Source organism: Archocentrus centrarchus, chromosome 5 (genome assembly GCF_007364275.1).
Source record: "Archocentrus centrarchus isolate MPI-CPG fArcCen1 chromosome 5, fArcCen1, whole genome shotgun sequence".
NCBI classification, from domain to species: Eukaryota; Metazoa; Chordata; class Actinopteri; order Cichliformes; family Cichlidae; genus Archocentrus; species Archocentrus centrarchus.
Genome location: NC_044350.1, coordinates 2,418,632 through 2,430,920, shown reverse-complemented (window position 1 = coordinate 2,430,920; position 12,289 = coordinate 2,418,632). Strand labels below are relative to the sequence as shown.

The window sequence follows — 12,289 nt, the reverse complement described above, 5'->3', positions numbered from 1 at the left end:
GTACATGATAAATACTAGTATGCTGGTTATTGTGACCTGTTAGGGTAGGCAGGTGTGATATGTCAACAGACACAAACAAATAGGTAGACCTACCTGTAATTATTAACTGACTGCAGCTGTTGAACCTTGCTGGAACGTATAGCAGGATAGTATCATAAATTCAGCTTTTCCTTATTACAACAGTGAATGCTTGTGTGAACGGGTGATGCAAACGTGTTGTATAAAGCGCTTTGAATGCTTGAAGGCATCGAATGACATTCACTTTCTATGGTCTCTGGTCGCCACATTGCTGTGAATTGCTTCCAGTGTGGATGCAGCTTCAGCCCTGCGACAGACTGGTAACCAGTCCAGGCTCTACCCGCCTTTCTCAGGGGTGCTGGAGCCTGTCCGAGCACCCCATGACCCTTAACTGTCCAAGTGGTTAAGAAAACAGATAAATGGAAAAATAGGGGTTTGTTGTGTATTTTTCTAATCAAGTTCAAAGCAGTGATTGTCACGTTTCAGTTCACCTTATTGCTGCTAATTAGCAGCATTAAGCAGCATCTGCTTAATGCTGCTAATTAATGAGGAAACAACTGACCAGTTACAAAAATATTTAAGCATGAGGCTGACAATTCCCGCAGCTCTCAGAGAAATTGTGACTGAAGTCGTTACCTTCAAAGATGCTAAGGGATGCTCTGGACCAAGTAAGCTCCAGTGAAAGGCAGCCAAGTCTTCATCAGGCAGTATGTGATTCCCTATAAAAAACAGTGCACAGCATGTGTCGGTCAGCCTCACCAGGGCAATCACTTCACTCACATCGCTCGCTTTAACAACGACGCTAACCTAAAAGTGATGCAAAAATGACAAAACGATTGGGGCTCAGATCGAGCTGCCGCGCCACTTCATGCATCAGGTACTGGCTGGTGGTGAGGCTTTTGCCATTGCGGCTCAGTTTGAGGATGTGGGCGCTGAAGTAGTATGGTATATTGCTCAGGGCGTAGTCCGAGTCGTAGGCCACCAGGCCGTGGAAGCCACTCTTCCTGCACAAGGCTATCACTTCCAGGTGGTGGTCCTCCATGCTCTGGACAACCTGAAGAGGGCCACAGACAAGAATTAGGCTGACGCCTCTTCCACAGACACAGTTTTTGTTTCACTGTTAGCTTTTTTTTTTAAATCATAATGTGAGCAGACTGAAAAAGTTCTCAATAATTCCAAAACAACTTGATATCATGAACACATCCCAGTCACAACACGCACCAGTGCCTCCTGATACTTGTTGGAGGCTCCATGTTTTTAATTTAAGCTTTTTTGTAAGTACACAATATTATTTTAGTGGGTTTTTTGTCTTTTTTTTTTTTAAGTCTAGCTTTTATTTTTATTTCAGTTAACATGGCTATTTTTTTTTCTTCACATTCAGTTTTAGCGTCACTCCCTGAGCCCAACTCCACAGCCAGAACTTCATTTTCAACAGGTAACAGAAGCAGAGACGAACAGGTTTGCTCTCACTGTAACCAAAACATGTACAGGTGCTGGCCATAAAATTAGAATATCATGAAAAAGTTGATTTATTTCAGTAATTCCATTCAAAAAGTGAAACTTGTATATTATATTCATTCATTACACACAGACTGATATATTTAAAATGTTTATTTCTTTTAATTTGATGACATGGCACCCCAAACCATCACTGACTGTGGAAACTTTACACTGGACCTCAAGCAGTGTGGATTCTGTGCCTCTCCTCTCTTCCTCCAGACTCTGGGACCTTGATTTCTACAGAAAATGCAAAATTGACTTTGATCAGAGAACATAACTTTGGAGCACTCAGCAGCAGTCCAGTCCTTTTTGTCTTCAGCCCAGGCGAGACGCTTCTGACACCGTCTCTTGTTCAAGAGTGGCTCGACACGAGGACTGCGACAGCTGAAAACCATGTCTGCACACGTCTGTGCTTCTTGAAGCTCTGACTCCAGCTGCAGTCCACTCTTTGTGAATCTCCCCCACATTTTTGAATGGCTTTTGTTCCACAATCCTCTCCAGGGTGCAGTTATCCCTATTGCTTGTACACTTTTTTCTACCACATCTTTTCCTTCCCTTCGCCTCTCTATTAATGTGCTTGGACACAGAGCTCTGTGAATAGCCAGCCTCTTTAGCAATGACCTTTGCGTCTTGCCCTCCTTGTGCAAGGTGCCAAAGGTCGTCTTTTGGACAACTGTCAAGTCAGCAGTCTTCCCTGTGATTGTGTAGCCTACAGAACTAGACTGAGAGACCATTTAAAGGCCTTTGCAGGTGTTTGGAGTTAATTAGCTGAGTAGAGTGTGGCACCAGGTGTCTTCAATATTGAACCTTTTCACAATATTCTAATTTTCAAGATACTGAATTTGGGATTTTCATTATTTGTCAGTTATAATCACCAAAATTAAAAGAAATAAACATTTTAAATATATCAGTCTGTGTGTAATGAATGAATATAATATACAAGTTTCACTTTTTGCATAGAATTACCAAAATAAATCAACTTTTTCATGACATTCTAATTTTATGACCAGCACCTGTACCTGTGAAGCCACGTGAGCTGTTTTACATCCACTTTGTGCTCATAATCAAACGAGGATCTTTTATATGCCACCCTTATTAAGATTTGTACAAAATGTGAGAAGTTTACCTATATCATCAACTGGCAGCTACACAGGTCATGATCCTGCATTAACACATTACTACCTGCAGGGAGTTAGAAAGCTTCCATTTCTCTGCAGAGCCAGAAAAAACCAAAACCGTTGCCAGTTAGGGCTCTACCTAGCAGACAAATCATGTTCAGAGGGAACTTTTTTTTTGGGGGGGCTTAAATTTCAGTGAAAGATTGTGGTTACTGTAAATGAGCATGTGGGGGGGATTATGGCACTACTGAGGTGCATGCAGAGACAATGTTAGAAAATCATGTTATGCAACTTTCTCATCCACTTTGTCTTAGCAGTTTATCACTTAGGTTTGCAGAGTGTATCATTACACACTTTTTTTTACTAAGTGGGCAGTTTTTGTTTGTTTGAAAAATAATTTAAATCTCAAAGAAGCGCCATAAACTCACATCCCTCCAGTGAAGCAGAGACTTCTCTGTACAACTTTTTTTCTCCACTCTGCTGATTTTTGTCTGATACATGCACAAACAGTGATCTCAGAGACGACAGCCAGCATCTGAACTGGGACTCAAACCAGCAACCTGTTGGTTACTAGCCAAGTGCTCAAACGTCAGCTCTTCGTCCTGCCCCAGCTGCCCACTCTCACACAGCAGGACAGAACACGTCTGAGTGTGAGAAGTGTGTAAAACTGCCAGTGGTCATATGCTGGGCAGCTAGCAGGCTAGGCAGAGAGGCGGCTAATGTCCACAGCTCAACAGGCAGACACTGCAGGGCCGAGTTTTCACTCACCCCGACGCGAAACTTGAGGAGAGCCAGTCGGATGCAGTGGGCCATACACACCGGAGGCAGGAACCAGACTTTGGGCGGTGGGGTGCCCTTGTTCTGGACGTGGCTAATGATCTGCTGAGCGGTCTGCCTCTCGTTCACCTGCCGTTTAACCCACTCGTGAAGACGGCCTTTTTCCAGAGCGCCATTGAAGCACACCAGGAGCTCAATGTTGCCGTTGAAGCAGGCCTTGGAGAGAGCAGCCAAGTAGCCCAGCATGTGGTTCCACTGGCCCCCGCAGACCCAGTCGGTGTAGAAGCCTCCGTAGAGCCGATGGAGGCAGTTCTCAGCGTCCACCAACAACCTCAGCGGACTCTGAGGGGGTCTCTGCCGGCCACCTCCAACCATACTGCCCTGGGCCAACTTCTGGAGGTCCACCGGCACCACAGCGCTGGGACAGTGCTTCTCGATATACTCCTGGAAACCTTGCACACCCATGACGAGTTTCTATTAGAACAGACCGAAACTTAAAAGTGACTGTAGGAAATTAGACCGGAGGGGGTTGAAGTGCGCCTCTGCCCCAAGACTGACTGACTGGTAGCTGTTACCGAATTTAGACTTATTTCGAATGAAACCAAACAAAGCTGCTATTTAAACATGTCCGGTTTCTAGTGATAAGTTGTGATTTTTTTTATTTTGCTTCATGGCTTCCAGCTGCCATGTGTCGCTTCACGGAGCCATGACAGCGACCGTCAGTCCAAACCGGAGCAGAGCGACACGGAGAGCACATGACGATGTGACGCACAGGCACGTAAATTAGAGAGCCAAGAGGGTACTCTGGCGCGTCTTTCGCTGTTTGTCAATTTATTTTTTGCACATTGCACGAAGACAAACAAACCTTTTTGCACAGACTTCATATAAAAGATGGACATGGCCATTGTTAGCATTGTAGCCACTATCAAGCTAGCCTTCTGCAGTCAGGAGTGACCAAATTCAGTGCAAAACTATCAGCTAATGCTAGCAAGCTGCAGTCATAAATTGTATGGGTGCAGGTCACATACACATATCTGCTAATTAGTGCTAAGCACCCCCCCCCCCCCCCCCCACCCAAAAAAAAAAAAAAAATTATTAAAAAAATAAGATGACGTGAGATCAATCAACAATGCGAAAGTTGCAGGAGACGTTAGCTACCCATGATACATCAGAGTACAATAAGACTACAGTAAATAAAATAAAGTCAACTGGTGAAATGCTTGTCAAAAGTAGAACGTGTGCTCTCCACTGTTCCTTTTTGCAGTGAGAATAACGACAGCGGCTTGCAAAGACTAAATGGACATGAGCTAGCTGCTGGACCTGACCAGCAAAGGTTGGGTGTAAACTATCTTGGCCAGTTTCACTCTTGGGCTTGAAGGTTCTGCTTCCGGATTTGTGGTGGAACGGGGCGGGGCGTAACGGGGGCAAAGTCGGGTCTCTAGCAAAAAAAAAAAAAAAGTTTTCTGTTAGAGGGAACAGGTTAAATGTAATCTAGCAACAGATCTAGAAATGACAGCTATTTTCACCGAGCTCACCAAAGAAATGTGCAGCAACTTCTCTCGATTTTTTTTTTTTTATAACAATGTATGAAATAATGTGTTTATACATTGTGCGACAGGTTTTGGTAATATTGTTTTACTTAGCCTTGTGGACTACTTGGTTTAACTTAAGCGTGGATTTCTCCTCATCTTTCTAGAACATGCAGGTGTTACAGCAAATGTATAAAAGAAGCAGAGAACTTACTGTACTGCATGCTGTCAAATAGTGTGACGATGATGCAGAAATATATACATGCAGAATATATCAGTTTGATGCGGCCTGAAAAAAAAAGAAACCAAAAACATGTGAATGGAGTAATTTCCCTTCAGTACAGATAGGGGGCAGTGTTGAATCAGTAACCACGTGTGTGCCGCAGTCATTCAGTTGTTCAATGCGCTTTATTGACTTATTTTGGACACTTTGTTTTCTCAACGAGACCGTTGTGCATCCTCTTTGTGTGTTTAATTCACATCTTTGCTTTTGGGCAAGTGAAAAGTTTTTATTGTTTCTCTACCTCATATTTGGTATACATATAGGCTTAGGGGTAGGTTTTGTTTTGGCCACATAAACAGGCAAATATTCAGAAACTACACGTTACGTTTCAGACCGGTGAAAATTCAGTGTAAAGGGGTGGATGTTAACCACACTCAAATCCTGGCTCACCAGTAACCTGGGAGGTGTTAAGAGGTCCACAACCTGGTATTCTTTATATTTGTTGTAAGTTTTATAATACTGTGATGTAAAATACTGTTTCTTTTTGTTTATAATTTATTAAGTATTGACCCTTTGATAATACTGAATTCAGGTCCAGTCTCTTCTGCCTTGGCTGAGACTTTTGTCTTTTTCATGTTCTGCAGTACCATGAGTCCTAAAAACTATGAAGTCGTCATTCTGGCCCTTTATAGCTTTTCATGTGGACCCTTCAATTAAATTCAATTAAATTTTATTTAGATAGCACCAAATCACAACAGCAGTCGCCTGAAGTCACTTTAAATTGTAAGATAAAGACCCTACAATAATACAGAGAAAACCCCAACAATCAGACGAACCCCTATGAGGAAACACTTGGTAGAAACCTCAGCAAAAACCAGGCTCAGGGAGGGGCAGCCATCTGTGGCAACTAGTTGGATTAGTATAAATATATAAATACTGAGAACAAGAAAGATGAGTGAGAAAGAAACACTCAGTGCATCACGGAAACCCCCCAGCAGCCTAGCCTTATTGCAGTATAAATAAGGCATGGTTCAGGGTCACCTGATCTGATCCAGCACTAACTGTAAGCTTTATCAAAAGGAAAAGTCTTAAACCTAATCTTAGAAATAGAGAGGGTCTCTGTCTCCCATATCCTAACTGGGAGCTGGTTCCACAGAAGAGGGGCCAGAAAGCTGAAGGCTCTGCCTCCCATTCTACTTTTTACTCTAGGAACCACAAGTCAGCAGTCTGAGAGCAAAGTGCTCTATCAGTGTGATGTTAGGTCTTTAAGATAAGTTGGGACCTGATTATTCAAGACCTTGTATGTGAGGAGAAGGATTTTAAATTCTGGATTTCTAATTTTAGAGATTTTGTGCAAATGCAAGAAAACAGTCCTGCAATACACTACATTGCCAAAAGTATTCACTCACCCATCCAAATCACTGAATTCAGGTGTTCCGGTCACTTCTGTGACCACAGCTGTATCATTTGATATACATATTTTCTTTTCAAATTTATACTATTTTTAACGATGTGACGTGCAAGTCTTGTACTTACATGTTCTTCTCTTTTATGTTGTTATGGAAACACTGCAATTGTGTGCAGTTGTTCTTGTTATAGATATGATAAACAGGAAACAATAAAATGTCACATGAGAGCAACGAGTTTATCTCTGCACAATCTACTTTTGTTTTGAAGGGGCTTTTGTTGTAGATTTTTTTTTAAATGAATATAGAAACACGAAGAGCTCAGATGCAAAAGCCTCTACATCTGCCAGGACATTTTTCTTTTAAAGAAGCTTCTTTCTTTTTTTTTAAATTATCTGGATCCTATGGTAAATTTTACTAATTTCATTTCACAGGCAATGATGAGGTGCCTTTTTTCAAAAATGTAAAAATTGTAACTTACCTACTTTTTAACAAATAATATTTTTGTTTTGAGGCAAAACCAGCAAAATCTTCAGTCCGTCCTCTGCCCAGTGCAATGGCACTAAATGGCAGCACATTTATTTTAACAATAACAGAATAGTAGATATTAGGCCGCGGGGTTCGTGACGACGCATACAAGGAGGGCTTGACTACAAGCTGGGAGCAGACCATGTGAGCATGCTTGGCAGCCAGTAACGATCCTTCCCCAGGTTCACCGACGGAAATCTCGATATGACTTTTACATCCTTTAGTTAGACAAGTTTGATCGCCGAACATTTTTTTTCTACACAAAACAAGGTTAGACTCACCTTCAGCTGTGTTTGCAATCAGCTCACCGCCAACCAAAGCCGGCTCCTCAGTGCAGCTGTCGCTCCATTCAAAGTTTGATGGGTGCTATCTCTTCGAATAAGACCAAGTTTCCCCCAGAATTTTTCCCAATTATCTATAAAGCCCACATCGATTTTTTTGGACACTAGTCAGACAGCCAGCACTGGGTGCGCCCCACAGTTTGAGAAACACTGTCCTAGATAATACTCATAGACTTCACCTTGGAATGAAAAAACATCAATTTGTGAATATTATAGTAGCAGCACATTTCGTTATTTACAGGCATATTGTGTTTAATACCTTATTGAGAGTAATCAGCTCAAAGTGTTGCCATACAGGGGAAACCCTTTTCCTATTAGCAGGCTCGATGAACACAAGCTCCTGTCACAGGCAAACTGGCTAAACTCCAACACAAACACTAACACGCAGATTTTGCAGGGATCCATTATATATGTTCATAAATCACAGCAACACTCGAACCTCTGCCTGAACCAGGGAGGCTTCAGATGTCATCAGTGGCATCACCAGCCCTTAAAGAAGCGAGTCTCGATATGCACTTCATAAAAGACTTCCTGGATTTCGCAGCACATGCTCAGAGGCCTCAGCACAGTACATCCCATCACTATTTGCCGGTCTCTCTAGCTTCATGTTTCTCGAAACAGAGCCACCGATAACCAGAGAGTTCCTCAGGGAAAAATGATTTGAAATGTGAACAACCCGTTCACGCGGCGCACCGAGGGCTTCTGTTTAGAGCTACGCTTCCTCCTCACCGTCACCCAGCTGGCCCGATGTCTCGGCTGCTCGGGACAATCTGCTGGGGGAGAGCTAATGGTGGCCAAGCTACCTTCACCTGCAATGAATGCACAGGCCTGTCTAGCAACAGGATTTTCCAGGGTGCAGAGCCCAGTCTCCAATTCACTGAGCCTGACTTCCAAGTCGACAGACAGGCTATATTTATTATAAATATCATTATTACTAAAGGAGGCCGAGGAGTAACTAAACATTGGACACACTGAGCAGTAGAGCTGCAGCGAGTATTCTATTGATTGTTGCATCAAGTAACTGGATAAGAAATATTTTGTCTTATTAATGAGTAATCGTAAATCTTCAAAAGAGAAAAACACAGGCCTAAATAAACTGCTCACTGCAATTTCCAAAATGGAGACCAGTGATTTAATAGTTTAACTGCGTACAATATCTGCCAAAAGAACTAAACCCTTTCACAGAATTTTTTGAAGAAAACTTTTTCTTAATCGGAGTAAATTCTAGAAAATGCGCTTCAACTGGAAGCAGCAAAGTCTTGTAGCTCTGATCTTTCCTCAGACTTTATTTTTATAGATTTTTTTTTTTCTCCAAGTCCTGATGGATACTTCAGTGAGGAGAAGAGTTTACTCATGAGAAGAGCTTTTTTCATTGAAATGGAGCAAATCTGGGAGATCCCACCTTATTCCAGCTGTGATAAAGAGGTGTTTTCGTGTTTGCCGTGCTGGTGCAAAGGTGAAGGCTTGGAAGTGGAGATATAAACCCTCTCTGCCAACAGTCATCATGGGAAATGTCAACTTTCTACCCAACAAAAGGGATGAGCTGGAGATATCGGTGAAGACTCAGAAAGTATACCACAGAGATGCAAAAGCTAGTGGCAAGAAAAAGGTGGGGGTCTGGCTTTGTTTGTGGACCGCAGATGGTGTAACCCTGTCAAGCAGAAGATGTTCTGTCCTGATATTGAATTATTGGGTATGCGACCATATTATGTGCCAAGAGAGTTCAGTCATATCATAACAATACTTGTACACATTCCACCCGAGGCAGCGGCCAAAGTTCCATGTGAAGTTCTCCGTGAAACTAAAATACAGACTAAACATTCAGAGGCACTCTTCATAATTTCAGGAGGAATTTCTCTCTGCCCATCTGACTGCAAGCCATCCTGAACAACTCTGATCACCCACTTTATAACATCACAACAGACTGGTTGGCAGTGGTTCCTGGAGGTTGCTGGGTGAAATCAGTTGCAAAACTGTACCAAAATCCTCCTAGTGATTGCTTTGGTTGCTCGCAGATGTCCACAGTTGCCTGTAGTTTTTCACGTTTGCCTGCAAACCCTTGCTAACCACTAGCCGAAAGGTAGTAAAGCTTGGGAAAAAAAATGTAAAGCAAACCAGAAATGGCAACAGTTTTCCTTCAAAGTAAGAGTTGTGCCTTGGATCTGCAGCCAGAATGTATCAAAAGGTGCAAAGGACCAATGATTTATTGTGGTAATGTGTGGTGCACATAAAAATGTGTCACCCATTGTTTTTAGTTATTTTATTATTTAGTTACTGTATTTAATTTTCTACTGTATTTTATGTAGTCCTTCAACTAGACATTTTAATTTGTCATTTTTAAGTGCTTTCCTGAGTTTGCTAAGGGTACAGAGCTATTAAGAGCAAAATGGAGCCTTTGTTGAGAGTAGTTGATCACCAGGCTGCTCTTTCCTCATCTTCATAAGAGTCACACTCTACTGTTTTATTTTGTTTTCAACTAATCTGCACTTTTGATCATTTATATAGATCCCACATGACACTTAAAAGTCACAGTGTTAGATAAGTTCTGGTAAGGACATAACATACTAATGTTGTGCAGAACTATCTAACGAACTTGTCCAGAAAATGTGTTTGCTTAGTTGCAGTTACATTCAAATATTTTTGTGTGTATTTTAAAGATGTTTTGAGTGAAATACTGAAATTTTAGCAGTGTACAGTTAAGGGGAAACCCCCCAATGATACTGCTGAGTATTGATGTATGTTTCACTGTCATCTGGTGATGCTAACTGGAGAGTTACTGTGCAGGTGTAATTGTCATGTAATTACCTAATAGCAATAATGTATTGTACATTGCTGTATATTTTGTTTTATAACACTTAAAGTCACAATCTGGATGTGAATGGCAGCACTGTACTGTCACCATTTCTCTGACCAATTGCTATATTTTTCAGATTGCACTACTGGCGTGCTGACCCCACCCCTCGAAGCCTGTAACAGATTGGGGGGGGCTTGTTCGGGATCAGCAGGCCATTCATGGATGGATCACTGCTGATCCAGAGATACTGAACTTCAGTGCCCACAACAACTGGCTGTTGGAACAAGGTGGTGTTCCAGTGTTTGACCAAGAGGTGATGTGACCAGTAAAGAGGGTGCACAGCTTCCTGCAGTTCCACTTGGGCGAGAAGAGTAGTACGGAGCTTTTCCAAGATTTGATGTGTGCAAAGCAGCACGACAATGAGACACCTCAACAGTTCTTAAACAGAATGATTAGACTGAAACAGAAGATTCTGTTTTCACTAAAACAGCAGTGTTTTTGTTAAATCTTGTTCAAATTTGTTAAATTTGATATTCTTTTAAAAAATACGGGACAAAATTGATATATGTAATGTGGGTTTAGGCAAAGCATTAAAGTTATTAAGTTATTTCATAAAGTTCATTTTTAGTTCTAAACATATTTAGGGTGTTTTTTTTTCTCCACTTTTTGTGTCTCCAAAGATGTTATTCCTCTCTCCTACAGACTCGATTGCAAACATGCAAATGACCAATTATGCAAATTAGGTGATGATGTCATATAGTGATTTCTATTTTCAGCTGAAAATTTCCCTTATTCTTAACCCTTTCACTACCACAGGGGTCACTGATGGCCTTGATCCCTGTGGTAGTAAGTACAAAACCTGACAGGTATGGCTTGCAGATTTAACATCAAATACAGACCTGGAAAAGATTACGTGGATGCTAACAAATGCACAAAATTAATTCATGTAAGAAAAAAAAAAACCTTCATCTTTTAAGCTGGTTTGTCTAAAATGCAATATGATCTTTTTATGAATTCATTACATTGTAGGACTATGGACTGCAATGCAAGGGAAAGTTCTACATACTGGCATCCCAGGCAGATGAGTGGGTGGTAAAAGGTTAACTGTAAATGATACTGTGCACAGTAGGCAGTTAGGTAAGACCCCAAACCCCAGTTCCTGTTCTGTAATGAGTCTGACCCCTGACAATCACTATAGAACTGCACTGTGGAAAAATAACATTTCCACTTCAATGACAAAAATATAACAATAACGTCATTAATGGTAATCAGGTATTTTTTATTATAACACTCCTAAAAAGATAAGAAACTCAAAAGATGCACCCCGTACAATGTTTTTTTAAAGACTTTCCTTGTCAGGTAAACACTGGTGACAATTTAACTAGTTGTTTATATGGGAGAAAAAAATCTGAGTAATTCCCTAGTCTAAAAGTGAGAAAACAGACTAGATGCCTGCCCCTGCCAGAGCTGCTGCTGGGAACTGGTGCCATATAGGACTCAATCTCTCATATCATTGTAGAGGAATTGTGATCCACTCTTCTTTACAATGTACAATGTTGCTTCACTTCATTGAGGTTTGCAGGCATTTATTTATGCACAGCTCTCTTGAGGTCCCACCACAGCATTTCAATCAGGTTGAGATCTGGACTCAGACGAGGCAGCACCTTGATTCTTCTGTTTTTCAGCCATTCTGTAGTAGTTTGAGTTTATTGGCCCTCATTTACTAACAGTGTTCATGCACAAAGCTAAACATAAATCATGCATGGAAATGTTTCACTCACAAATCAGCGATGTATTAATATTTTGCACCTGAATGTGTTTGTACTTTACAAACAAATTTAGAAGTCTGTATGGACAGGTCTGGCTGTCTTAGAAAATTTAAGCACGTCTTACGCATACAACTACTCCTGCTACAACTACTACTACTACTACTATATGCCTTTTGGTGAAAATAAATTGCACGTACAGAAAACAAAATACTAAATGTAACGGTGTGAGCTTTAACCACAGTTAGGGTCCCATCACTGCGCGCCTTCCAACATCAAATTATTTGAG

At 41.4% G+C, this 12,289-nt stretch overlaps 1 protein-coding gene across 2 annotated transcripts in view; it reads right to left on the bottom strand.

The window, feature by feature from the left end:
• LOC115779701 (constitutive coactivator of PPAR-gamma-like protein 1) overlaps window positions 1-4,150 on the bottom strand; it is a 28,618-nt gene extending 24,468 nt beyond the window's left edge. For both annotated transcript variants that reach the window (XM_030728459.1, XM_030728460.1), the window contains exons 1-3: window positions 3,405-4,150; window positions 826-1,072; window positions 655-737 (exon numbers count right to left, since the gene is read on the bottom strand). In XM_030728459.1, coding sequence (XP_030584319.1) covers window positions 655-737; window positions 826-1,072; window positions 3,405-3,878 — 804 coding nt within the window. In that variant the 5' untranslated portion in view covers window positions 3,879-4,150. The remainder of the gene's footprint in view (window positions 1-654; window positions 738-825; window positions 1,073-3,404) is intronic.
• Window positions 4,151-12,289: the final 8,139 nt, after the last annotated feature.